We start from the raw sequence: 27,029 nt of genomic DNA on the forward strand, positions 1-27,029 counted from the left end.
ATATACACAATGGAATACTAATCAGCCATCAAAAGGAATGAAATCTTGCCATTTGTAATGATGTGGATGGAACTAGAGGGCATTATGCTAAGCGAAATAAGTCAATCAGAGTCACTCATATGTGGAATTAAGAAACAAAATAGGATCATAGGGGAAGAGAGGAAAAAATAAAACAAGATGAAATCGGAAGGGAGACAAGCCGTAAGAGACTCATAGGAAACAAACTGAGGGTTGCTGGAGGGGAGGGGGGTATGGGGATGGAGTGGCTGAATGATGAACATTAAGGAGAGCACATGATATAATGAGCACTGGATATTATATAAGACTGATGAATCACTGACCTCTGCCTCTGAAACTAATAATATATTACATGTTGATTAATTGAATTTAAATTTAAAAATATATTAAAATAAATAAAATAAATTTTGACCAGGAGGGCAAAAGGGAAAGCATAGCAGTTTAGGGAAAAGTAAGGCCAATGGAGGCTTTTTTTTTCTTTTAAGAATAAGATAATTGTAGCATGGGGAGAGCCTGAACAATCAGTCATTTTAGATCAAATAAAATGCACATTTTTATTTTTTATGAGTTCTCTCTGGAAATAGCTAGGCATTAGATAGAATCAGAAATCACTTTTATACTGAACCAGAGATAGAGACAACTTACTCTAATGAACTGTGACTATATAGAGAACAGTCCAAAGCTCTTACCTAAATGATACTGCTTTCCTTTCTGATATAATGTTTCATTATAAATTGTAGTTCCCTGCATAATACATTGAAGGGACTTTTGGTGTCTACATATTTGGGTATCACAAAAAATACATCATTAGAATGATGAATTCTTCATCTAATTAGAATCCTCTAGAATGTGTAGATGCATTTATATACGATTTGGTAGTTAACTAATTTATAGTTCTAGATTTCTTTTAAAGATAGGTACTGTATACTATTATGTTACAAATTAATGTGGATCCTATAAATTTTTAGTGGATCTTATTCTAATCAGTAAGTAAAGTGACACATCAAATGAGTAGATACTACCTTAAAGTAATCCTTTCTTTATAACTTTTTTTTTTAATGTATTCTGGGGGGCTCCTGGGTGATTCAGTTAAGCGTCCAGCTCTTGATTTCGGCTGAGGTCAAGATATGATCCAGAGTTGTGAGAGGGAGCCCCAGGTCCACTGGGCGTGGAGCCTGCTTAAGATTCTCTCTCACTCTCTTCTTCTGCCCCTCCCCCTCCTTCTCTCTCTCCCTCTCTTAAAAAAAAAAAAAATGTTTTAAGAGCGCCTGGGTGGCTCAGTTGGTTAAGCATCGGCTTTAGGCTTAGGTCATGATCCTGGAGTCCCAGGATCGAACCCTGCATCGGGCTTTGCACTCAGCGGGGAGCCTGCTTCTCCCCTCTCTCTCTGCCCCTCTTCACTCATGCTCTTTTTCCTCTCTCTCTCTCTTAAATAAATGGATAAAATCTTTTTAAAAAATGGATTCTGAGACTAATTCTGAAATTTCTCTTCTAATTTTTAGATTCCAGTTATATTGTCTGTTTTCCTAAGACTTTTCATATATTTTACTTCATATATGCAAAATGCTAAGGAGATTTAAAACACTTTATTAAAACCAGTTAGAATAGATGTTCTCCTGCTTTGACAAAAATAACAGGGTAAACTGTATATAAATCTGTGTCTCTTTCATGTAATAGCCCAAACTGTGGTATTATAATTCTGCTCCTTGAAGTTTTCAGGGGTTCAGAGTCTGAACTCCTCTCTTTTGCTTTGCCCATCGCTGAGGTGTTACCACGTGATCCAAGATGGCTCACTACCACATTGCATTCCAGCCAACAGGTAAGGGAGAAGGAAAGGGCACACTGAGCTAAATGAGCAATAAACTACTTCAAGTATAATTCCAAAAGTAAAGAAACTTAGAATATCAAAAGCAAGAGTTTGTATGTCATATTCATCAGAAGGAAATTTCAGATATAACATTGTGTAGAAGAGATTGTGTTTTCCTGATCTACTCCTAAAGAATATGAGGTTTGTCTAAGAATTGGTAAGAATATTTTTTTTTAAATAAGAACATTGGAACATCCAGCTGAGTGTCAAAATATTATTATCTGGATAATTTTACACTGATTCCATTGGTGCTGTCATTGCTAAAAATGTATTTGTAATCCTTTTCTTAAGAGGTGCTTTCAGAGCCAGATTGTAAGATGCCCCCAACATAAATATATGCTTACTCATTGTGGTGTAAAAAACATATCATCCTAATTCGCTGTCTGACTTCAGTGCCCCAGACTTGACGTCAAAACTAAAATTCAGCTTAATAAAAAGGATATTTGTCATAATTTCAAATACTTAAATAATGCAATAATTTTGAAGCCAGTTTTAAAGAAAATTGGCAGCATCATTAGAATAAATGTTTTCTAACAAATGAATTCTTTGAAAGCTTTCATTTGAAATGTAAGTACAGGTGTATTTCATGAAGGAAGCAACTGGATAACTTTTGCTGTATTTTAAGGAAGTATAGGATAAGAAGGAACGTCTTTATATCTTACTAATGTTGAATTTGCAGCAGTCCTAAGGAAGCACTGGAATTGAGGCCATTGACTTTGGGAGAAGCCCATTTAATCACTGAACGTAGATTATGCCCCGGTGGACAACTGTAGTCTGCAAGTGCCTCATCATTTCTGCAGTCTTACCAAAATCAGTCTTACTCTTGTCCACATGGAAAATTTAAAATGGGTGCCCAAGCTTTGTTAAAAGAAACCTAGGCTAAAGATTTTCTAGTTTGTTTTTTAACACGGAAGGAACTTTCCAACATTTTGACACATGGGTGTTATCAGTAGAACTAAAAAGAGCTTATTAAAGTTTGCATGATGTCTAACATTAAAGAGCAGAGAGAAACTCGTAATTATTTAGTCATGTGCCTAATTTTGCTCAGTGTCTAGTTTCTGTAATAGACTAAGTTCTGTGAAGTCATCATTTCAGTATATCAGTTGTACTTAGCATGGACCTGGCACATAGTAGGCACTCCAAATATTTGGCAATTAGTAACTTACATTTTATTTTGTTTGTGGTAATGGGATTCTAAGTGTCAGGTCATAGGTTAGTAAGTAAATAAAGTAGTTCATGCTTCTGGACCCATTGCTGCTATAAACATCGGGGTGCATGTACCCCTTCGGATCCCTACATTTGTATCTTTGGGGTAAATACCCAGTAGTGCAATTGCTGGATCGTAGGGTAGCTCTGTTTGCAACTGTTTGAGGAACCTCCATACTGTTTTCCAGAGTGGTTGCACCAGCTTGCGTTCCCACCAACAGTGTAGGAGGGTTCCCCTTTCTCCACATCCCCACCAACATCTGTCATTTCCTGACTTGTTAATTTTAGCCATTCTGACTGGTGTGAGGTGGTATCTCACTGAGGTTTTGATTTGGATTTCCCTGATGCCAAGTGATGCTGAGTACTTTTTCATGTGTCTGTTGGCCATTTGGATGTCTTTGCAGAAATGTCTATTCATGTCTTTTGCCTGTTTCTTGATTGGATTGTTTGTTATTTGGGTGTTGAGTTTGATAAGTTCTTTATAGATTTTGGATACTAGCCCTTTATCTGATACATCATTTACAAATATCTTCTCCCATTTTGTTGGTTGTCTTTTGATTTTGTCAACTGTTTCCTTTGCTGTGCAAAAGCTTTTTATCTTGATGAAGTCCCAATAGTTCATTTTTGCCCTTGCTTCCCTTGCCTTCAGCGATGTTTCTAAGAAGTCGCTGCAGCTATGGTTGAAGAGATTGCTGCCTGTGTTCTCCTCAAGGATTTTGTTGGATTCCTGTCTCACATTTAGGTCTTTCATCCATTTTGAGTCTGTTTTTGTGTGTGGTGTAAGGAAACGGTCCAGTTTCATTCTTCTGCGTGTGGCTGTCCAATTTTCCCAACACCATTTGTTGAAGAGACTGTCTTTTTTCCACTGGACATTCTTTCCTGCTTTGTCGAAGATTAGTTGACCGTAGAGTTGAGGGTCCATTTCTGGGTTCTCTAGTCCGTTGATCTATGTGTCTGTTTTTGTGCCAGTACCATACTGTGTTGATGATGACAGCTTTGTAATAGAGCTTAAAGTCCAGAATTGCGATGCCACCAGTTTTGCTTTTCTTTTTCAACATTCCTCTGGTTATTTGGGGTCTTTTCTGGTTCCATACAAATTTTAGAATTATTTGTTCCATTTCTTTGAAAAAAGTGGATGGTATTTTGATAGGGATTGCATTAACTGTGTAGATGGCTTTAGGAAGCATAGATATTTTCACAATATTTGTTCTTCCAATCCATGAGCATGGAATGTTTTTCCATTTCTTTTTGTCTTCCTCAATTTCTTTCATGAGTATTCTATAGTTTTCTGAGTACAGATTCTTTGTCTCTTTGGTTAGATTTATTCCTAGGTATCTTATGGTTTTTGGGTGCAATTGTAAATGGGATCGACTCCTTAATTTCTCTTTCTTCTGTGTTGGTGGTGGTGTATAGGAATGCAACTGATTTCTGTGCATTGATTTTATATCCTGCCACTTTACTGAATTCCTGTAGGAGTTCTAGCAGTTTTGGGGTGGAGTCTTTTGGGTTTTCCACATAAACTATCATATCATCTGCAAAGAGAGTTTGATGTTTTCTTTGCCGATTCGGATGCCTTTTATTTCTTTTTGTTGTCTGATTGCTGTGGCTAGGACTTCTAGTACTATGTTGAATAGCAGTGGTGATAGTGGACATCCCTGCCACGTTCCTGACCTTAGGGGAAAAGCTCTCAGATTTTCCCCATTGAGAATGATATTCACTGTGGGTTTTTCATAGATGGTTTTTATGATATTAAGGTATGTACCCTTTATCCCTACACTGTGAATAGTTTTAATCAAGAAGGGATGCTGTACTTTGTCAAACGCTTTTTCTGCATCTATTGAGAGGATCATATGGTTCTTGTTCTTTCTTTTATTAATGTATTGTATCACATTGATTGATTTGCAGATGTTGAACCACCCTTGCAGCCTAGGAATAAATCCCACTTGGTTGTGGTGAATAATCCTTTTGATGTACTGTTGGATTCTATTAGCTAGTATTTTGGTGAGAATTTTTGCATCCATGTTCATCAGGGATATTGGTCTGTAGTTCTCCTTTTTGATGGGGTCTTTGGTTTGGAGATCAGGTAATGCTGGCCTCATAAAATGCGTTTGGAAGTTTTCCTTCCATTTCTATTTTTTTGAAACAGTTTCAGAAGAATAGCTATTAATTCTTCTTTAAATGTTTGGTAGAATTCCCCTGGGAAGCCATCTGGCCCTGGGCTTTTCTTTGTTGGGAGATTTTTGATGACTGCTTCAATTTCCTTAGTGGTTATGGGTCTATTCAGGTTTTCTATTTCTTCCTGGTTCAGTTTTGGTATTTGATACATCTCTAGGAATGCATCCATTTCTTCCAGATTATGTAATTTGCTGGCATATATTTGCTCATAATATGTTCTTATAATTGTATTTCTTTGGTGTTGGTTGTGATCTCTCCTCTTTCATTCATGATTTTATTTATTTGGGTCCTTTCTTTTTTCTTTTTGATAAGTCTGGCCAGGGGTTTATCAGTCTTATTCTTTCAAAGAACCAGCCCCTAGTTTCATTGATCTGTTCTCCTGTTCTTTTCGTTTCTATTTCATTGATTTCTGCTCTGATCTTTATTATTTCTCTTCTCCTGCTGGGTTTAGGCTTTATTTGCTGTTCTTTCTCCAGCTCCTTGAGGTGTAGGGTTAGGTTGTGTATTTGAGACCTTTCTTGTTTCTTTTTTTTTTTTTTTTTTAAGATTTATTTATTTGACAGAGATAGTGAGAGAGGGAATACAAGCAGGGGAACTGGGAGAGGGAGAAGCAGGCTTCCCGCTGAACAGGAGCCTGATGTGGGGCTCAATCCCAGGCCTCTGGGATCATTGTCCTGAGCCAAAGACAGACCCTTAAAGACTGAGCCACCCAGGCGCCCCAGAAACCTTCCTTGTTTTTTGAGAAAAGCTTGTATTACTATATACTTTCCTCTTAGGACCGCCTTTACTGTATCTCAAAGATTTTGAACAGTTATATTTTCAGTTTCATTTGTTTCCATGAAATTTTTAATTCTTTTTGAATTTAATTTAGTTTCTTTAATTCTAATTTAATTTAATTTCCCATTCATTCTTGAGGAAGATGCCTGTTAGCCTCCATGTATTTGAGTTCATTCCAACTTTCCTCTTGTGATTGAGTTCTCGTTTCAAAGCATTGTGGTCTAAAAATATGCAGGGAATGATCCCCATCTTTTGGTACCAGTTGAGACCTGATTTGTGACCCAGGATGTGATCTATTCTGGAGAATGTTCCATGTGCACTAGAGAAGAATGTGTATTCTGTTGCTTTGGGATGGAATGTTCTGAATATATCTGTGAGGTCCATCTGTTCCAGTGTGTCATTTGAAGCCTTTATTTCCTTGTTGATCTTTCGCTTAGATCTGTCCATTTCAGTGAGGGGGGCTGTTAAAGTCCCCTATTATTATTGTATTATTATTAATGTATTTCTTTCATTTTGTTATTAATTGGCTTATATAATTGGCTGTTCCCATGTTAGGGGCATAGATATTTAAAATTGTTAGATCTTCTTGTTGGATAGACCCTTTAAATATGATGTAGTATCCTACCTCATGTCTTATTTTAGTCTTTGGTTTAAAATCTAGTTTGTCTGATATAAGGATTGCCACCCCAGCTTTCTTTTGATGTCCATTAGCATGGGAAATGGTTTTCCACCCCCTCACTTTAAATCTGGAGGTGTCTTTGGGTCTAAAATGAGTCTCTTACAGAAAGCATATTGATGGGTCTTGTTTTTTTATCCAGTCTGTTACCCTGTGTCTTTTGATTGGGGCATTTAGCCCATTTACATTCAGGGTAACTATTGAAAGATACGAATTTAGTGCCACTGTATTGCCTGTAAGGTTACTGTTACTGTATATTGTCTGTGTTCCTTTCTGGTCTATGTTACTTTTAGGCTCTTTCTTTGCTTAGAGGACCCCTTTCAATAATTCTTGTAGGGCTGGTTTGGTGTTTGCAAATTCTTTTAGCTTTTGTTTGTCCTGGACGCTTTTTATCTCTCCTTCTATTTTCAATGGCAGCCTAGCTGGATATAGTATTATTTATTCTTGGCTGCGTATTTTTCTCATTTAGTGCCCTGAGTATATCATGCCAGTCCTTTCTGGCCTGCCAGGTCTCTGTGGCTAGGTCTGCTGCCAATCTATTGTTTCTACTGTTGTAGGTTATGGACCTCTTGTCCAAGCTGCTTTCAGGATTTTCTCTTTGTCTCTGAGACTTGTGAGTTTTACTATTAGATGTCAGGGTGTTGACCTATTTTTATTGATTTTGAGGGAGGTTCTCTGTGCCTCCTGGATTTTGATGCCTGTTTCCTTCCCCAAATTAGGGAAGTTCTCTGCTATAATTTGCTCCAGTATACCTTCTGACCCTCTTTCTCTTTCTTCTTCTTCTGGGATCCCAATTATTCTAATGTTGTTTCGCTTTATGGTATCACTTATCTCTCGAATTCTCTCCTCATGATCTGGTAGTTGCTTATGTCTCTTTTTCTCAGCTTCTTCATTTTCCATCATTTGGTCTTCTGTATCACTAATTCTCTCTTCTGCCTCATTTATCCTAGCAGTTAGAGCCTCCATTTTTGATTGCACCTCAGTAATAGCCTTTTTGATTCCAACTTGGTTAGATTTTAGTTCTTTTATTTCTCCAGAAAAGGATTCTCTGTTATCTTCTATGTTTTTTTCCAGCCCAGCTAGTATCTTTATAATCATCATTCTGAACTCTAGTTCCAACATCTTACAAATATGTCTGTATTGATTAGGTCCCTGGCAGTCGGTACTGCCTCTTGTTCTCTTTTTTGAGGTGAGTTTTTCTGTCTTGTCATTTTGTGTAGAGGAGAATAGATGAGTGAGAGAACAAAATGCTAATAGGGCAACAAAGACCCCAGAAAAATATACACTAAAAAAATCAGAAGAGACCCGAAACCATGGGGGAAAGAAGGGGGGAGAGAAAAGAATATGATCAGGCTGGTGAATAGGACAGGGCCACACACTAGATTTTGGGTGTATTTTGGTCTGTTAGAAGAAATTACGTCCCAAAATTTTTAAAAAAGAAAAACTTATATACAAAAATGAGGGTAAATACAATGAAGGGATGGAATAGGACTGAAAAGCTGAAAATTTTAAAAGATTTTAAGTTGTGCCTGGGTGGCTCAGTCTTTGAGCATCTTGCCTTCAGCTCAATTCATGATCCCAGGGCCCTGGGATCGAGTCCCACATCGGGCTCCCTGCTCGGTGGGAAGCCTGCTTCTCCCTCTCCCACTCCCCCTGCTTGTGTTCCTGCTCTCGCTATCTCTCTCTCTGTCAAATAAATAAATGAAATCTTTAAAAAAATAAATCAAATAAAAAATATTTTAAATGAGGAATTGGTAAGAAGTTGTTTGAAAAAAGAATGAAAAAAAATTTTAAAAAGAATGTAATCAGGCAGGAGACTGGGAAAACATCATACACTATATTTAGGGTATATTTTGGTCTGTTAGAAGAAACTGTATCCCATAATTTTAAAGAAAGAAAAACTTATATGTACAAAAAATAAGGTTAAATACAATGAAGGGATAGAATATGACTGTAAAAATGAAAATTAGAGATTTTAAAAAAGGAATTGATAAGATGTTGGTTGAAAAAGGAAAGAAGATAAATTCAGCAAAAAAAAAATAGAAAAAGAAAAAAATAAAGAAAATTTTAAAAAATTAACTTTGAAACACTAAAGAATCATGGGAAAAAAGCCATGAATTCTATGTGCTGTATTCCCCTAGCACTGGGGTTTTGCCGTTCTTGGCTGGATGTTCTTCCTGATCTTCTGGGGGAGGGGCCTGTTGCAGTGATTCTCAAATGTCTTTGCGGGAGGTGGAATTGCCCCGCCCTTGCCAGGGGCCAGGCTTAGTAATCTGCTCGGGTTTGCTCTCGGGAGCTTTTGTTCCCTGAATGCTTTCTGAGAGTGAAAATGGTGGCCTTCCTATCTCTGGACCCAGAGGATCCGAGAGCTCAGTGCCCCACTCCTCAGTCAGCCCTCATAGAAAAGCAGTCAATCACTCCTCTCTCCCCAGTCTCTGGCCACACTCCGTGCTCACCCGGCCTGTGACCCATGGTTTCTATCTCTGGCACACAACCCCGTTTGGAGTCTCCAAACCCAGCAGATTCCTGCAGTGTGTTCCCGCTCCGCTCCTCCCAGGGGAGGAAGGGGAGTCTTCCCAGATCTGCCACTTGTTGGGTCCCTGCTGGAGGAGTAGTGGCCCGACTGTGCCACGGATCAGGGTTTATGGCCACCCCGAGCTGAAAGCCCACTTTTTATCTCCATCTTTGCAGCTGGATTCCCCACTCCAATACCTGGGAGCTCTGCCAGTCAGGCACCCCCAGTCTTTCTGTGACCCCGAGGGTCCTGTGACTACACTGTCCCAGTGAGGGTTCCACACCCCCCACACCCCGCCCCCCACGTAGCCACTGGAGCAACGTTCCTCAGTGGAGCAGACTTCTAAAAGTTCCGATTTTGTGCTCCGGGACTCTATCACTTGCCGGTAGTGGCTGATGGAGGCTCCCTCCCCTCCTCCGTCTATCTTCCCGAATATTGCCTCAGATTCACTTCTCTGCCTGTCTTACCTTCCAGAAAGTGGTTGCTTTTCTGCTCATAGGATTCCTGCTATTTTCTTCCATCTCCTGGGTCCTCTCAAGGGAGATCTGAGATGTCACAGAGTATTCCAAAGTTCACTTGGCTCCCCATGGGTCCCTGCAGGTGTCCGTGCGTCTGTCCAGAGGAACATGTATTGTGTTAACTTTGATTCTTTTCAAGGACTTCTGAAAAATAAGTCAGTCTGTATTGGGATAAGTTTTCTACCCATTCTTACATCACTGTATTTCTTAATATAAATTGGCTTTCTTCCCGTATTTCAGGAAATAGACTAAAGCAGGAGAAGATTGAGAAGATTCCAAATTATTCTGGGCAAAGGCCTTGCTACTATGCTGCAAGAAGGTTATATGAGGGAGGACCCCAGCATGCATTATTGGACCAAATGCCCTGAGATAGTCTGTATTTGGGACATTTGAAAGTTATTTTCCAGGGGTGCCTGGGTGGCTCAGTGTGTTAAGTGTCTGACTCTTGGTTTCTGCTCTTGTCATGATCTCAGGGTCCTGAGATCAGGTACTGCATCGGGCCTCTGCTCCTCCCCAGGCTCACGTGCACACGCTCTCTCTTATCTCTCTCTCTCTTTCATAAATAAATAAAATCTTAAAAAAGAAAGAAAGTTACTTTCCAGCATCAATACATAAATGTGATATATTTTTATATTTCATATTCATTGAATTATATAGTGATTTGTCATAGTCCCACCTGTGACTCGAATCCACAATTCAGACAGCATCATTTTATTCTTCATTCCTTAAAAATAATTTTTGTAATATGAGAATTCTGTTCATAATACATCTCCAGCAGTAACATTCTGACCTTTCTGCTTTGAGAAGCATCCAGTCTCCCGTGTATGCCTCTAAATCAGTCTTTTCTAAATCCTTTACTTTTGTGGAACTTTTAATGCTACCATATTATCAAAATCAAATCATTTATTCAGCATTTTGAGTAAGCCCTATTTGTCAAGGTTAAGTCAGAATCCTCAAGGATTTCATAATCTATGTTTATTCCTTACTGCTATTCCCGGACCATCTCCACTCTGATCCAAAGCCACCTTTTCAGTCTCTCTTTCCCCATAGAAACCCTTGAATCCAGTTATGCAGTGTGTCTTCACATATGCCTGTGCTTTTACACTTGCCACTTTCTCTTTCTCACTGTCCCTGTCAAAATAAGGTCCCTCTCAAGTCCCACATTCTCAACCCAAGATGATTTGTTTGTCTACTGTATTACTTGAACATCTGCTGTCCATGCGATTTATTGGCACTTATCATTTATTGTCTCATTCATTTTGTTGAAATACTACAGTTAAAGAGGATAGACTAACTCAGAAACAAAACCATTTATACAGTGTCTCTGATAATCTCTTTAAACACCCAGTCATGGAAAGCTCTACCAGTTTTTAGGCTTCCAATTCTACTTGTTAACAAGAGTTAATACATTAGATGTTCATTATATAAACTGAAATCTCTTTGTGATTTTCCTCCCTTTAATGCCATTTGTGCCCTCTAGAGGAACACAGATTAAATGTCTTTTTCTGCTATTCTGACAGCAATTATCATATTATATGGATAAATCTCTTTGGATTAACATGCCCTTTTATAACCCCATCCTGTCACCTTCCTTTGGATATGCTCTACTTTGACACTGTCTCTTAAATTACAGCATCTAGAATTGAGCCTATGACTCCAGTTGTCATCTGTCTACTTAGAGAAAAACAAAACTCTTTAAGTGAAATATAAATTAGCTAAAGTTAGTGGTCTCTTTTCCAGTCTTGGTTTTCTTCATGTTTTCACATTTTTCCCCACTCTCTGTGCTCTCTAGCCTTCCATGCTATTGGGGAAAAAACAAAAAATAAAAAAAAAAAACTTAAAATGAAATAAGGGAATAGCTTCAATAAGTTGGGAAAGCAAACCACCACATTGGATAGAAATGGAGTCAGTATTGGAGGAGCTGTTGGTTCAAGATAAATTTGTGAAGTGCCTACTCCATTCCAGGAACTATTCTTGGCACTTGGGATACATTAGTGAACAAAACAGATGAAGATCCTGCTTTCATGGAGCTTATATTCCAGTTATTTTGAAGCAAAGGCTTTAGGCCAAAAGAAGACAAACAGTAATATCAGAGTATATAGAATGCAGAGAGTAACTCATACCAAATAAAAGAAAAAATTGTAAATGGTTTAGGCACATGCAATGCAGAAAATTAATATTTGTAAGCTTCTGGTGTGCAAAGCCATAAATTAAGACTCTAGAAGGAAAATTATATATTTTTAAAATTAAAGATGGGATATTATTTACAATAGGCAGAGGTGGAAGCAACCCAAATGTCCATCAACTGATGAATGGATAAACAGTGTGGCGTATACATACAGTGGAAATTATTCAGCCTTGAGAAAGAAGGAAATTCTGACACATGCTACCACACAGATGAACCCTGAAGACATTATGTTAAGTGACATAAGCCAGACACAATAAGACAAATACTGCGTGATTCCCTTTATGTGAGGTTCCTAGAGTAATCAGATTCATAAAGACAGAAAGTAAATGGTGGTTGCCAAGGGTTGGAGGGGGAGGAAGAATGGGGAGTTCTTTAATAGGTACAGTTTGAGTTTTGCAAGATAGAGTTCTGGAGATTGGTTGCACAACAGTGTGAATGTACTTAACGCTACTGAATGTACACTTAAAAATGGTTAAAATGGTCAACTTTATGTTATATGTATTTTACCACAATAAAAAATAAAAAATTTAAAAATATTTTTAAATTAGAGTTAATAAATTGAAAAACCAATAAACTCATAGAAACATTAAAAGAAAATTTTAAAGACATAAACCTAAACATAATATAGTTGAGGAAGCAGACCCTTGCATGTGTAGAAGAATTTTTTTTAAAAAGATTTTATTTATTTGAGAGAGAGAGAATGAGAGATAGAGAGCACGAGAAGGAAGAGGGTCAGAGGGAGAAGCAGACTCCCCGCCGAGCAGGGAGACCAATGTGGGACTTGATCCCGGGACTCCAGGATCATGACGTGAGCCGAAGGCAGTCGCTTAACCAACTGAGCCACCCAGGCGCCCTGCATGTGTAGAAGAATTGAAGGACATTTACAGAGCACATGCCTGTTAGTATCACTGAAACTGAATTTACTGAAAGGAAATGCTGAATAGACAAAAATTAGCAGTCAGGTGAGGAGTTAGGTTTTAAAGGAGAGAAAGCTACAGGCATTTCAGGTAGAGAGCCTAGCATAAACCTAAGTGAAAACAAGTAGTAACTCAGTGATACAGGGTCCTTGGAGGACAATGAAGAAGTTGGTTGAAAATTATAGCTGGTCAGATATTAAGCCAAAGCACTTAATGTGGTAAGAAACCAGATGAAAGTGAATTGGGAGAGTAGGACATTGTAGAAGGATGGTGAAATCAGAATGGGCTTAAGAATTGCATAGACCCAGGGTGTCTGGGTGTCTCAGTTGGCTAAGTGCCTGCCTTCGGCTCTGGTCATAATCCCAGGGTCCTGGGATTGAGCCCTGCATGGGGCTCCTTGCTCAGTGGGGAGTCTGCTTCTCCCTCTCCCTCTGCCTGCCACTCCCCCTGCTTGTGCTCTCTCTCTCTCTCTTCAAATCAATAAAATCTTAAAAAAATGATGTAGACCCATGATAAAAAGATGGTAGTGACTATGATAGTGAACTTGCAGATACAAAGTCATGGGCTTATTAAAAACTATTAGGAAGAACAAACAAAATGTGAATGTTGGTTAGGGAGAGCAAAGAAATCAAATTACTTAGATGTTGTCAGCCTTTGGATCTAGGAATATAGTGCTTTAATTAACATGGAAAAAAATTTATTATGGTAGGTGAAAAGTTTTATTTAGTGTTGACATTCTACATTAAAGATATTTTGGGGTACCTAGAACAGAGATAATAAGACAGTCGGTGACCAGAGCTTGAAAGATCTGACATTTCAGTCAGGATTGCCCAAGTAGGCTCACCTACAGGCTGGTTTTCACTGAGCTTAATTAAGGTAGAGTGTCCACCTTACTCTCTGAGTCCCCTCTGTAAGTGAAGTTAGAGAAAATAATAATCAAAAGGATTTTTTCAGGAAATGATATGGAAGAGTGGAAGAGATATCCCAGTAGTTTACTACTCACTCTGGATAGTTAAATGGTTAAATAATAAGTAAAGGAGGCATCAGAATCAAGGAGGCATCAATAAGAGAATCTAGATTTCAGGTTTATTTTAAAATTGAAGTAGATTACTATGCTTACATGTCCATGACAGTAATAGATCTAAAGCAACCGACCTTATTCTTACTTTCCTCTGATCTCTCTCCTGATGTTTTCAGGATTATGGAATTTATGAAACATGATTGTGTAATCATTCAATTTGAAATACCCAGTTGGAGGAAGAGGGAAAAATAAACCTTGGTGGCATCCCTTCATCCATACCCCTTTTCTGTCTGTCATTTCTATTAAAAACACTCACATATTCAGAACTCACTCTTAAATTGTTTACCACCATCATTCCAACACTGATTATATTTCTTTTTTACTTGTGATAGCAGGCTAATATTGTGTTGTTATCAAAGATTCAGGCATTATCAAAAAGATTTTGCGCTCCATTTATTTGCCTTGGATATTTGCATCCTATTTCTAAATGTTCTCAGAAGGGAGAAGGGGACAGAGGAGGTGGTCTTACTATTTCTTAAAGCTCAAATGACACAGTAGAGTACTTTTAGGGACATCTTGATTCTATTAGAATTTTCAGGTCAAAGGGCAGGTTCAACTGTTATGTAGTTTAAAGCACCAGGGATGGATTGACAAGACCTCTTTAATGACTTAAAGTTGGATTTCTGCTACTACCTACTCATTATGCAAGTAATATGGCATGTTAGTCAAGCAGTAGGGGGCCACTAATCACTTTGAAAGGTTCTGTGTATACATTTTCTTTTTCTTTTTTTTAACTGAGGAAAAGACATTAACAGAACAAGGAGAGTAATTTAGCAGGACGAGCATTGCAGTTCTTATTTTGCTCTGGGCTTGTGGCATACATATATTACCTTTCACATTATACGTGCTTGTATCACTCCCTAGGGGCTCATGGGAAATGAAGTCAGAATGTGCTTCACTAGCAAGTCTTCCTTTTCTGTAGATAGACTTTAGTTAGTAAAGCTCTTGAAGTCAATTATTAATCCACATCAAGGTTCATTTTCTTTAAAATAGCCATGTTAGACTTAGAATAGGTGACTTCCACATCTCAAGCAATTGATTCTGATTTAAAAGGAACTATTTCTGGTATTTTTATCTTCTTCTTTTTAGTTTTCTGGATCTTCCAGTTTTTATTCCAGGAATGCATATTACTTTTGTCAGAAAATACCTTTCTTTTTTCAAAGAACCAATTATATTAAGAGTTAAGTGGCTACAAAAATAAGATTCTTTTTGTAATTTGCTTTTTTTTTTTCCCACTCTGAATTCCATTCCCTCTGAAAAGCAGGATGTTCTTTAAATTTTTCTAGTTTCAACACTTTTGAGTGCTCTCTGTAAAACTTAACCACATAAGTTCAACCATACCATACGGTCTTTTCTATCAGATGTATTGAGGGAACAGCAGTTTTTCTTATTCCCAAAAATTAGATGGCTGTTACTATTTATTAGCTTTAATATTCTTGCCTATCTTGCAAATTTTTAAGAGATTGCTCTCCCCTGTAGTTGTCTATTTCAAATTTACCAAAATTGTAGACAAGAGAACAATATTCTCTTTCCAAAAACAAAAGAAAAACATAAAAGCTAATATATCCATAAAAAATACTGACATTACCCAAAGTTTATATGCTTATATTGCAGTATGTAATCAACACATTTTATTCTCCTAACTATCAATTGACCTTTTTAGGCACATACACATGTAGAAATCACTATTAGGAGTATACTTTTAAGATGGAAAAGACAGTGGTATGTTAAGCTGTTAGGGAATTTTTGGTTGAGAGCAATGGGTATGGGAGAGAAAGTTTGATTCTGTGCAATTTGTAGTATATTATCAATGCTCAATAAAAAACATAAATGACAATAAAATTTCTATTTGGATTTTATATAAAAAGAACGAAAGACTTGAATTATGTATCTTAGTAAAAAAGGCATTATTCCAGTGGCTCAGAGTCTAGTACTACATCCTTTATTTTAAAATTTAGAATCTGAATTGTCACCTGTTATATCATATTGCAGTTTGGGAATGTGACATTTTACCCCAGAGATTAACTGTACCACCCACCCTAGCTGGTCAAGCATATCATTTATAAAAGAATTTGGAATTCAGTCAAGATGCTTCACCAACACAGAATAATTTTTACTATTTCACATTGTGATGCTTTTCTTAAGCACAGAATGGAACTCAGATCCCATCACCTTTGTATATTCCATTTTGCAAGGGTGCACTTTACTTCATCTGATTGGATAGAGTAATTTATCTTTCATCTTCTGTTATTTGCCTGCTGCTAAATGTGTACTTCTGACTATTGGTGCACAGAAATACTGCAGCACCCTTATTGAGAAAACACATTTCTCATTACAGCTTTGTCAGTGTTTGAGCTTCCCCAAAGGGAACAGATGACAGCAATGAGCAGGAAATTGTGCATAGTGAGACCAACTTGAACTCCTTCACCTTTAAGCTTATTTCACCATTTAACATATTTTTTTCAAGTGGTCAGTGGATATATTTAGACTATTGTTATCCCTTTGCTGTTGACTAAAGCTTCATGGGATAAGCCGTCTGCTGTTTTTTAGAATTATATAGAGTGTGGGGACAGTGGAAAATTACACTGGGGTCAATGAGAATCTTTTTCCCTTCCAACAACAAAGACTGGTTAAACAAATCTTCATTTCCATGATGTAAGCTGATCTATCTCCTCCATTTGTTAGTACTGCTTGTTCAGAGTTCTCCAGACCCTACCCAACCAGAAAACAGAAAATCCTTGTCAGAATATGCAAAAGATAGTCTTCCAGTTTGTGGCTAAACTAAAACTCTTCCAGATGACTACTATTGAAGCATAATTATCTTAACAAAAGACAGAAGCAAGGTTAAACTTGGGCACTTCATTCTCAGATTCAGCATTTCCTCAGGTCAAAAGCTCAGGCCACTTAAATAGTTCCTGTAAATCAAATCTGCGTTCTTACAGATGATTTAAATAATAGATGAGCTATTGAGGAATGCATTTTTGCCAAGGAGAATAATTGTTCACCAACTTCGTTCAGATTATTTTGTAAATTTCTCATGTTCACCCCTCTTCTAAATCCCACCTTCTTTTCCTTCTGGATGTGAACCAAAAAGTAGTTAGCTAAACCACAAGGAATCTGTAAGGTTCAAGTTATTGTTTCAAAGTGCACAAATCATTGCCAAATAAAGCCACGACTGGAAACTTATTTGCATTGATGAGAGAAAGAGAATTGTAGATGTTTAGAATGTCCCAAGAACAGATGGCTGATTTTCTAAATCCTGTTTCCTAATGTTTACAATTTGTTACACACTCTATACATAAGAATGTTTTCAGTTTCAGTAATGCCTCAATTTGTCTGGCAGGTACAGAATGCTTATCAAAAGAATGAATTAAATGGGTAAAATGTATGGGTGATAGTTTTATTCTTAGTTTTAAAAAGTTATTAATTTTATTTACTTTTTAAGTCTAACTATAAATAGGAACTCTTTATTAAGATGTCAGTATAACACATGATAAAGACATTTAGAGTCGGAGAAACCTGAGTGGGATTCCTAGCTGCACCATTTACTTCAAATGTGAGCTTGGGCAAGCTATATAAACTCTCTGAGCCTTGGTTTCATCACCCATAAAATGGGGGTGATAATAGTAACTTCAAAGGATTGTTTTGAGGTTAAATGAAAGTCCTGGAATTTTCTTTATTTTGTAGGCAAGAAGCTCTTCTGGCTGCCATTAGTGAAAAAGATGCCAACATAGCTCTTTTGGAGCTTTCATCCTCTAAGAAAAAGACCCAAGAGGAAGTGGCTGCCCTGAAGCGGGAGAAGGATCGTCTGGTGCAGCAGCTCAAGCAGCAGGTATAATGAAATGCCAGGGAAGGCCCATGGTGGAGGGGCAGTAAGACCAGCTCTCACGTCATTCTCTACCTTTGTCTTTGCCAGCTTATATTTTAAGGTCTCGCGTCTCATATTAGACGTCTGATCTTTTTATCTAGCTAGGTTGTTTGTTTGTTTTTTTCCCCCAGAGGGAGAGAGGGGAGGGAAGGGACAGACAGAATCCTAAGCAGGCTCCACGCCCAGCACAGAGGTCTTTGCAGGGCTCAGTCTCACAACCCTGCAATCACGACCTGAGCCAAAAATCAAGAGTTCCATTGCTTAACCAACTGAGGCACCCAGGCGCGCCTCTAGTTAGTTTTCATAAGCAGGGACTTTAATCTTCTTCACAAATCTTCTGGCTATACCTAGGAATTAGAGAGTGTTCTTGGTAAGAGCACTGGTTTAGAAGATGTTACAAGACTTCTATGAGAGGGTTTTTTTAATATAGCTGGATGAAATTAGCAAATTTCTGCCTGCTTAAAATGAAAAAGGCTTATTTTTTACATCCAACCAAAGTCCTACTATAGAAGGCACTAAGTATATTTTTACTTAAACAATTTCTAGCTACTCAGAGCTGAGTAAGCTTTGAAGGTAAGAGCAAAGTTTTGCCCTTTTCTTTTCCGACCTAATCCCTCCCCAGATTTAATGCTTCATATTTATGTAAGACCTGTGAAAATAAAAGCTAAACATTTCCCCTTTGTTAATGGTTGGACAACGGTGTAAATGTACTTAATGGACACTTAAAAATGGTTAAAAGGATAAATTTTATGTTATATATATCTTATGATAATTTTAAAACTTGGGGGAAAAAAGTCTTTGAGAATGAAGAGAAAGCTGAATTTTAAAATCTAAATCCCCTTTTTTATCTTAATGCTCTTCGCTGGCCACTCTTGCCGTGTCCGCAAGTCCTGTCTTCCGGTACCATCTGCATTCTCAGTAACATTTTCTGTGCATTGTGTCTGCCTGGACTTGCTCTTCTACCTGAAGTAGTAAGACTGGGAAAGAGTTTTTCAAGTGAAGGAATTTCTTCTTTTCTACTCTGGGGGATCAGTCATCAATTGATAGCATTTTTAACATAATATTTAATGTTCCAATTAACAAGAATCAGTATTTAAACAATAAAGATATTTCTGTTTGTAGACCAATATTAAAACTGCTTAGAAATAGATTTTATGTTTTATGTGGCCAACCACATAAATACCAAAAGATCTCCCTTTTCTATAGGATAGGTCAATGACCAGCAAAAAAAATAATTCTTTGCCCATTTATGAGCAGAAGAATCTTTTCCAGTGTCCTAAAATATTTTGCCACAGGAAGAAGACATCATCTAGTATTTGGATACCTATTAAGTAAAACAGGAAGAATGTGCTTAATATTAAAGACATCTGTCCAGTAGTTCAAAACTGAAATTTGGCTTATCGAAGCTGATAATATGAGTTGAATAGTGGTTTCAGTGGCCTAGGAAGGTGGGGAAGATGGGGAGGTGTTGGTCAAAGAGTACAAAGTTTCAGTTATGCAAGATGAATAAGTTCTGGGGATCTAATACACATCATGGTGACTATAGTTAATAATATCCTATTGTATATTTGAAATTTGCGAAGAGTAGATTTTAAGTGTTCTTTAAAAAGGTAACTGTGAAGTAATAGAAATGTCAATTAGCTTTATTGTGATAGTGATTTCATGATGTATACATGTATTAAAACATCACATTGTATACCTTAAATAAATACAGTTTATATTTGTCAGTTGTATAACTGCTGTGGGGGGGTGCTGATATATGAAAAAGGAGGATATTGTTGACGAAAGGCGTTCACTAGTTTGTGAGTGTGTATATTTAGCAATATCGGTTCTCCTAAGTAGTTAGGCCTAAATATATAGACATAAGATTTAAGTGGTTCCTGGTCCCTCTACTTTCAGACACCAAACAGAATAAAATGTCTAGCAGACTAGAGTACTGTATTTCATTCATAGTGGCTTTTGATTACTTCATTCTCAAGGCTATATGTTTTCAGTAGGTGAAAGTTAAGGATATTCATTAATCTATGAACTCATAATCTTAAAAAAGAGCAGCTTAATGTCTTTCCATCTCACTATATGCCCTGAATATTCTGTAGTGATGTGATCTATGTAAGGAGAAAGATAAATGTAGTTCTTGGGAGTCCTTCCAACAGTGTTTTTTGTCTGCTTTCCATGTAAAGTTTCACATTCCTGCCCTCTCGGAGTGTCTAGGATGCTGTGAGCAAGAAGGAACTGGTCTTGCCAAAGATATTTGATTCTTTAATTTTTTCTAAGTGTGTGTACTAACTTTTAGACAAGGGAGAGGCCTTTTGGAAAGAGGATATGGCATCAATATTGTTTTAATTTAAAGCTTCTAGTCCTTGAATTGCTGGAATGTGCCTCAATCCAAAGGCCATTTCCTACCAAGGAGGCAGTCAGCGTTGACCAGGCTTTCCAGTAAGCAGAGCTGCCACTGCCTGATGGGCTCTTGGCATTCGCGTGCAGTTCCTAGTGTTCGAAAGAGGTGAAGCAACAAGGGGTTTACAGATTTGGGGGTCACCCGCTTAAATGGGCCCAATTTGCATACCCACCCCAGGGTACCTTGTCTCCTTGACTCATTCATGGCAAAGCAGCACTTGGAGAGGCTGCATCAGAGGAAGGGGCCAGAGCCAATGAAAAAACTAAAAAATAAAGGTTGTCTAACAAACTCCAGATGTGCTGTGGTGGGTGCCAACCAGTGTGTTCAGATTATAAGTCATGAAGAAGCCCCCGCTGTGATTGTCAAGCACCCACGCTGGATTTAATGTAAACTCACATGGAACCCTGGAAAGCTTGAACACAGTCTGTTTAGCCACAGCAGCTGTCACAAGATGGCCTTTCTCTCAGCATTATTTTCTTCTTTTCGCCGCTGGAATTTTACAACCTACATATTGTATTTGCTGTTAGTGTAAAGTCTGGCTCTGCCCCTGTGTGCTCTATACAGAATGTGTCATGGGCAGATTGGGCTTTTCAAAACAAGCTGCATGGTTTGGTTTGGTTTGGTTTGGTTTTTTTCCTGTTTTTTAAAGGTCAACTATAACATTAGAAGAGGAAAGGCTACAAACTTAAACTGATTTGGTTCGAATCTAGACAATCTCATTTACAGCTATGATTATAGAATCCTCTGCATTAGGATGAAATGTCAGATAATATATTCCTTTGTTCCCATGGTCTGGGCGTGAGGGATAGAAAGAGACAGTACTTGCCTTAAAAAAGAAGCTCACAGTATAGTGCTTAAAATACTAGTTGTTCTAAACATTTGGCAAAACCATTCTGTAGAAGGGAGCCTTACCATCTTTTCCTGCTGACAGCCTCAGCAAATCATCCCTGCATTACATGATTTATTTGCCCATTCATTTCAGATTCTTTGAGTATCTGCTGTGTCAAATATTGTATTCGTGGAAAATGAATGTCTCTCTTCCTAGTTAACAGCCTGGCAGCTAATCAGACCTAGGTTGTACCTCTAGCTGTCTCTTTTACCAGTTTGACACATTATTTCTCTGAGATTCATGGGCCTCATCTATAACATTTGCATAATGTTACCTACCTCACAGGGTTGGTGTGCACACCCATAGCACTTAAGCTCCCACTTCTGTTCCCTCTCAGAGATCTCTGTTTCAAAGTGAGCACTGTGCTATGGGTATTACAGGCTACATTGAGAAAAGGGGGGACTTCAACAGCTATGGTTCTCATTCAATCATCTATAATAACTATTGAATTTTCAATAGGAGTATAGTATTTTTCTTAAGATTTTATTTTTAAGTGATCTCTACACCCAGGGTGGGGCTTGAACTTACAACCCTGAGATCAAGAGTCACATGCTACCGATTGAGCCAGTCAGGCGGCCCTCAATATGACTGTAGTATTTAGAATTCTACAACTAGCACATTGTGTTCTACTCCTGTGAGGAAGAACATATTTCTCAGAGCAGTTATCAGAATAAGTGGTACACTTTATCCTTCCTTTTTTCTACCTGTTTTTTTTTAATGATACAACTATAAGATAGCTGTTTTCAAAAATAATTTTAATATGTTTTTCTTAAGTCTTACATTGTCATCATCAAAGAGCATTATTAAAATGCCCACCTGCCTGAAATTGTCAGCACTAGGAACATTATAACTCCAAGCATGCGTTCTGTCTCACTCATTCTCTAGTTCTGTGACTTTCCACTTGCATACATGCCTCTTCTATCCCTGACTCATACGACTTTGCAGAAATATGTGAAAATAGAATAACTACAAAAATGGCTACCACTTATGAGTTGACTATAATATGCTGGGCAGAGTTGCTTTTTATACATCATATCTAATCCTCACCACAGTTCTGGACATATATGTCTTTATTATGTGGATGAACCACCTGAGACCCCAAAACATTAAATTTCTTGGGTAAACTTCCACAAGGACTAAGTGGTGGGACGAGAACTGGTTCTCTTCTTACTCCTACCATCTTATGTGGCAATTCCAGACAGTTGGTAATTAGAAAAGTTGTAGTGGAATTAGAATAATACAAACAGTGCAGGGGCACCTGGGTGGCCCAATCGGTTAAGCATCTGCCTTAGGCTCAGGTCATGATTCCAGGGTCCTCGGGATCAAGCCCCGAGTCAGGCTCCCTGTTCTGTAGAACAGCCTCCCTGTTCTGTAGTTCTGCCTCTGCCACTCCCTCTGCTTGTACTCCCTTGCACTCTGTCTGTCAAATAAATAAAATCTTTTTTTTAATTAAAAAAATAATACAAACAATGCTATTTCAAGTCTTTATGGCACTCATTTGTTCCCCGGAGAGATAGGAAAGGGTATTTATTTATATTCCAAACCCTCCCCTCTCTGCCTCCGAAGAACTTGAAACAAAAAGGAAATGGTGGATTTGTCCCTGTTCTTCAAATTACTGAAAGGAGTGATATGAACTTGAAGCTACAGAATTACAGTGAAGTATAATTTAGCTTCTTTTATATCTTTGGAGATGGCAGTCCTATAGCAGAACTAAACATGCTATTGTTCTCACAGGGCGCCTTCACGTTCTGCCTTCTTTGAACCATCTGCAAACAACTCCTAAAAGCACCAGCTGGGAGCCAGCCTCCCAGAGACTTTGACCATCCTGAGTATATGGAGACTTCAACTTCAGAGCGATTATAGAGGAGTGTTTGGTCCCCTGGGTCCCCAGCCTATATATCGATAGTGAGGAATATTCTAACTCTGTAGCTATCCAGCAGGTATCCTGTGTGGCCAGTCTGTTTGGCCTTTACATGGGGTTAAGAAAATTGCCCACCTAAGCAATTCCCCCTGAACCTTTATCACCTATGAACGTGACGTGCATGAATTAAAGAGCAATTACAATCTCCTTCCGAGAGCAGGCAGTCAGAGTAGTCGTTTCAGGGTCCTAGAGGTTTAAAACTATTGTTCTTAAAGAATATTTAGCTGACCACCCACTTGAGATTTAGACTGAATTAATTTAATTGCTTTTCAGGATGAGTTTCTTTTTAAAAAAAACAAAAGGGGCGCCTGGGTGGCTCAGTCGGTTAAGCATCTGCCTTCAGCTCAGGTAATGATCCCAAGAGCCCCCACATCCGGCTCCCTGCTCAGCAGGGAGCCTGCTTCTCCTTCTCCCTCTGCCTGCCACTCTGCCTACTTGTACTCTCTGTCTAGCTCTCTGTCAAATAATTAAATAAAATCTTTTAAAAATACAAAAACAAAACAAAAATTAGAAAATCATTATGCTTTTAAAAAATAATCTGAAGTAACCACCTCTAAAATACTAATTTTTCACAATCACAGATTACCTTGGAAACTTAGTTCTCGATGATGTTATTCACTGTGAACTTTAAGCTCTTGAGTTCCATAGGCAAATGCTCTACTTTCTGTAATAAGATAATGCTAAATTAGATCTAAGTAAAATAAGTAGATAAGGCAATTCACTCATAATGAGAAGCCCCAAATTTTGATTGGTTGCTTTTTTTTTTTATCAATCACTGCTTTTGAGTTATATCACGAAAATGTTTTAGGCTTTAACCTTTTCTTATCAAATATTAATTTCTTGTATTCATAATTTTTTATGAAAATTACTGTCAGCATTAAGCCTGTGATTCTTTATACCTTCTGTATTCCCCTTCTCCTGCAGGACTGGAACTACTCTCATTGATGATATGTTAAGACAACTATCAGGAACTCTCCTCTGTGGGGATACTGACATCAAAAATCAGTTGAGTTTTAAAAAGATCTTTATAAAGTCAGGATAGCCTCACATCTTTTATTGCACACACACACGTTTGGCTCTCTGTAATGCTGAGTATTTGTCTTGCTCCCCGTTGTTGTGTTTGCAAAATTCTATCATCATTTTCTAATATCTCCTGTGAGGAAAACACGTTATTAATAATGTAGTTCCATTTCACAGAAAGTAAAATCAAGGCCACTGATCAGCTAACAGCACAAATCAGCTATAGGTATCAAAGAGTAGGTCATACTTTAGCACAGATAGCATACACCATCCTGTTGGTGTTCCTACTTGGAATTCTGGGGCCGTAATACAAGACAACCTTAGCATTTCCCCTGCTGTCCAGGAATCTCTTCTTCCTTGACCCACACCCTTTACTGTTAACAAACCCTTCCAGACTCTCATCTAAACTAATTTAGCAACATTCACCAATTATTATTTAGTGCTTACTATATACCAAGCCCTCCCCTAGGTGTTGGTGATAGAAGGGTAAGCAAATAAATATGGCTCTTGGAGACTTCTCTTTATTGCACATTCAACTACTTTAGCATACCTAGGTATTTTGTCACATAAGAATTTTCAGGTCATCTAGTTTGGCATAGAAGTTGTACTTCTTTCATACTACACAAGAAAATTGAGCAAAAATACTTATTAATGATTTGTCACACAATTTCTCATTGTAAGAACTCTAAACTAATTTTAATTTGTCCTTATTTTATATATTCTGAACAAATTGTCAGTTTCCAAAATGCTCAAATACAAGAATTATAAATAGATTAAGGATAGCTAAGTGTACTAGCTGAGTGGGCCTGAAGAATCATAAATAACGCATATATATAGTTTGGTGGATACAGAAAAACCTTGGATAAGTTGCTATGTATCCGTGCTTCATTTCTCCCAAACAAAATGAGTATTATCTCTGTCCTCTTTCTGTTCAGGAAGTTTGAAGATCAATTAGAACCAAAATCTTCTTGGGGCATCTGGGTGGCTCAGTCAGTTGAGCATCCAACTCTTGATTTTGGCTTGGGTCATGATCTTGGCGTTGTAGGATGAAGCCCTGTGTCGGGCTCCATGCCCAATGACGAGTCTGCTTGAGATTCTCTCTCTCCCTCTGCCCCTCCCCCCACTCGCTCCCACTCTCTCTCTAAATAAATAAATTCTTAAAAAAAAAAAAAAAGACCCAAAACCAAGATCTCCTGGAGAAGAAGATCTGTATATAGTATATAAGTACAGAGCTGTGTGATGTATCAGGATCTCCTGGTATATATTCTGCAGAAAGGTGTTTGTCACATGGGGAAGCTAGCTGACTGTCAGATACTAATGCCCAGGTTCATCTGCACATTTCTCAGCTAACCAGTCTTTTTACTGTTCAGCCTGAATGTCACCTTTCTGTTCACAGTCTTTCCCAGTTGTACCAGTTCTGTTTCTTTGCAGTTACACCCAGGTGATCCTGATTGGTAGTGGAGGTGATCCTATACTGTTCAGTCAAGTGTCACCATCTACTTTCTTAGTTTTCTCTTGTATTATGTGTATTTTATTTGTTTAACCCTCATAAGACTACTTTATTTCCCTAATCTCTATAAGTTCTTAATGGAAATGAGTTGCTTCAGTCTTGCTCCAAGTATTTTTAATAAGTACAGTATGAAAAACATCTGAAGTGAATTATACTTTGTCTTTTATTAAGTTCTGCCCACTCTCTAGTTAAGTTTTTTAGTCTCTTGCAAGGAACTATGTATGATATATATGATACCTTGTATGATACTGTTATTTATTGCTTTATCAGGTAGAGCTAAGGACTTTGACAGCCTCTGATTAGGTCCAGGAAACTGGCCTATGCTTTGAGTTGGCACTTAACTACAGTCCAGCTTAGCATACCTTCACTCATCCATAAACCCACATCTATATATTCTCTCAGACTTCCTCGTCCCTGGTTACCGAGAATGACAGTATACAATGTGCTGTCCACATACCTCACTCAGAAACAACCTATTCTATAATATGGACTTGTTCTCTTTTGCTTCCTTTATTTCGGGTTATTTTACACCCTTGTTAATAGTGAGCAGAATGTGTGTATAGGTTAACACCCTTCTTATTTTGACTTTAGACCCCTTTTCTCACATGTTATAGGGCTGACCATTGGCCCACCTTTAAAGAGAAATCCATCATCTCTCTTTTCCTCCTCATAGCAGTGAAGGCTACTATTATACTAGCATGATATGCTAACTATGAAGTTATAGTTGAAAAGGCACTTATAACCACTCCAGGCACTTGGAACTTTCCAAATAAATTATCCTTTGGACTAAAATTTCTCATGGTTATTCATGGTCCAAAGGAGAATAAATATTTGAAAGTTCATAAATTCCTTTTGTTTGGTACTGAGAGGGCGCAACAAAATATCATTTGTTCCAACTCCAACTTTGGTGCATATGTTTTTCTTATCACAGTTTCGATGAAAGAAAATGCTGTTTCAATATTGATTCTAAGTAAGCCAAGCTCAAATCATTTTATTTTGTTTGAAGTATCTTTTTCTCTGCCTATCTCATAGTTTTGAGTAAAGAATGTAAATCTGTTGTTTTGTATGTAAAAATGTGATTGTTTCTTAGATTTACTAAGTCTTGGGAAGAACTGGCTAAACTTTATTCTGAAAAATGAAAGTATAAGTCAAATATATTAGAACAAACACAACAACTCACATTTGGTTTTCATATTCTTAGCCCCAGGCCCTGACCCACTTATTGAAGTAACATTTAGAACTACCAAGTTGGAGCATGGTAAATAATTGGATTCTTACTTGCCATACTTATTGTTGATTCTCCGTAGTGTGCATAGGTTTTTTCTGAACAGAGCTAAAATAGTGTGAGGGCATACTAATAATATACCAGTATGAACCCAGTTTAGTGAAGGTCACGACTTTGGATTTATCATTTTTTTTCCTAAACGGAAAAAATTTTACGAAAAGTCCTTTTAACTAGCCAAGAAAATAGACATTTCAAAGGCT

The 27,029-nt window shown here is 37.8% G+C and overlaps 1 protein-coding gene and 1 long non-coding RNA gene across 17 annotated transcripts in view; one reads left to right on the forward strand and one right to left on the reverse strand.

The window, feature by feature from the left end:
- LOC113921827 overlaps positions 1–9,873 on the reverse strand; it is a 59,068-nt gene extending 49,195 nt beyond the window's left edge. Inside the window, exon 1 of the long non-coding RNA XR_003519827.1 lies at positions 9,702–9,873. This is a non-coding gene — a long non-coding RNA (uncharacterized LOC113921827). The remainder of the gene's footprint in view (positions 1–9,701) is intronic.
- The window catches only part of ERC1 (ELKS/RAB6-interacting/CAST family member 1), a 560,596-nt gene that overhangs the window by 402,832 nt on the left and 130,735 nt on the right, over positions 1–27,029 (forward strand). For all 16 annotated transcript variants that reach the window (XR_003519825.2, XR_003519824.2, XR_003519826.2 and 13 more), the window contains one exon: positions 17,626–17,770. Coding sequence is in view for 13 of the 16 variants with exons in the window: in XM_027593114.1 (XP_027448915.1) it covers positions 17,626–17,770 (145 nt within the window). In the remaining 3 variants the exon portion in view is untranslated. The remainder of the gene's footprint in view (positions 1–17,625; positions 17,771–27,029) is intronic.

Source organism: Zalophus californianus, chromosome 9, assembly GCF_009762305.2.
Source record: "Zalophus californianus isolate mZalCal1 chromosome 9, mZalCal1.pri.v2, whole genome shotgun sequence".
NCBI classification, from domain to species: Eukaryota; Metazoa; Chordata; class Mammalia; order Carnivora; family Otariidae; genus Zalophus; species Zalophus californianus.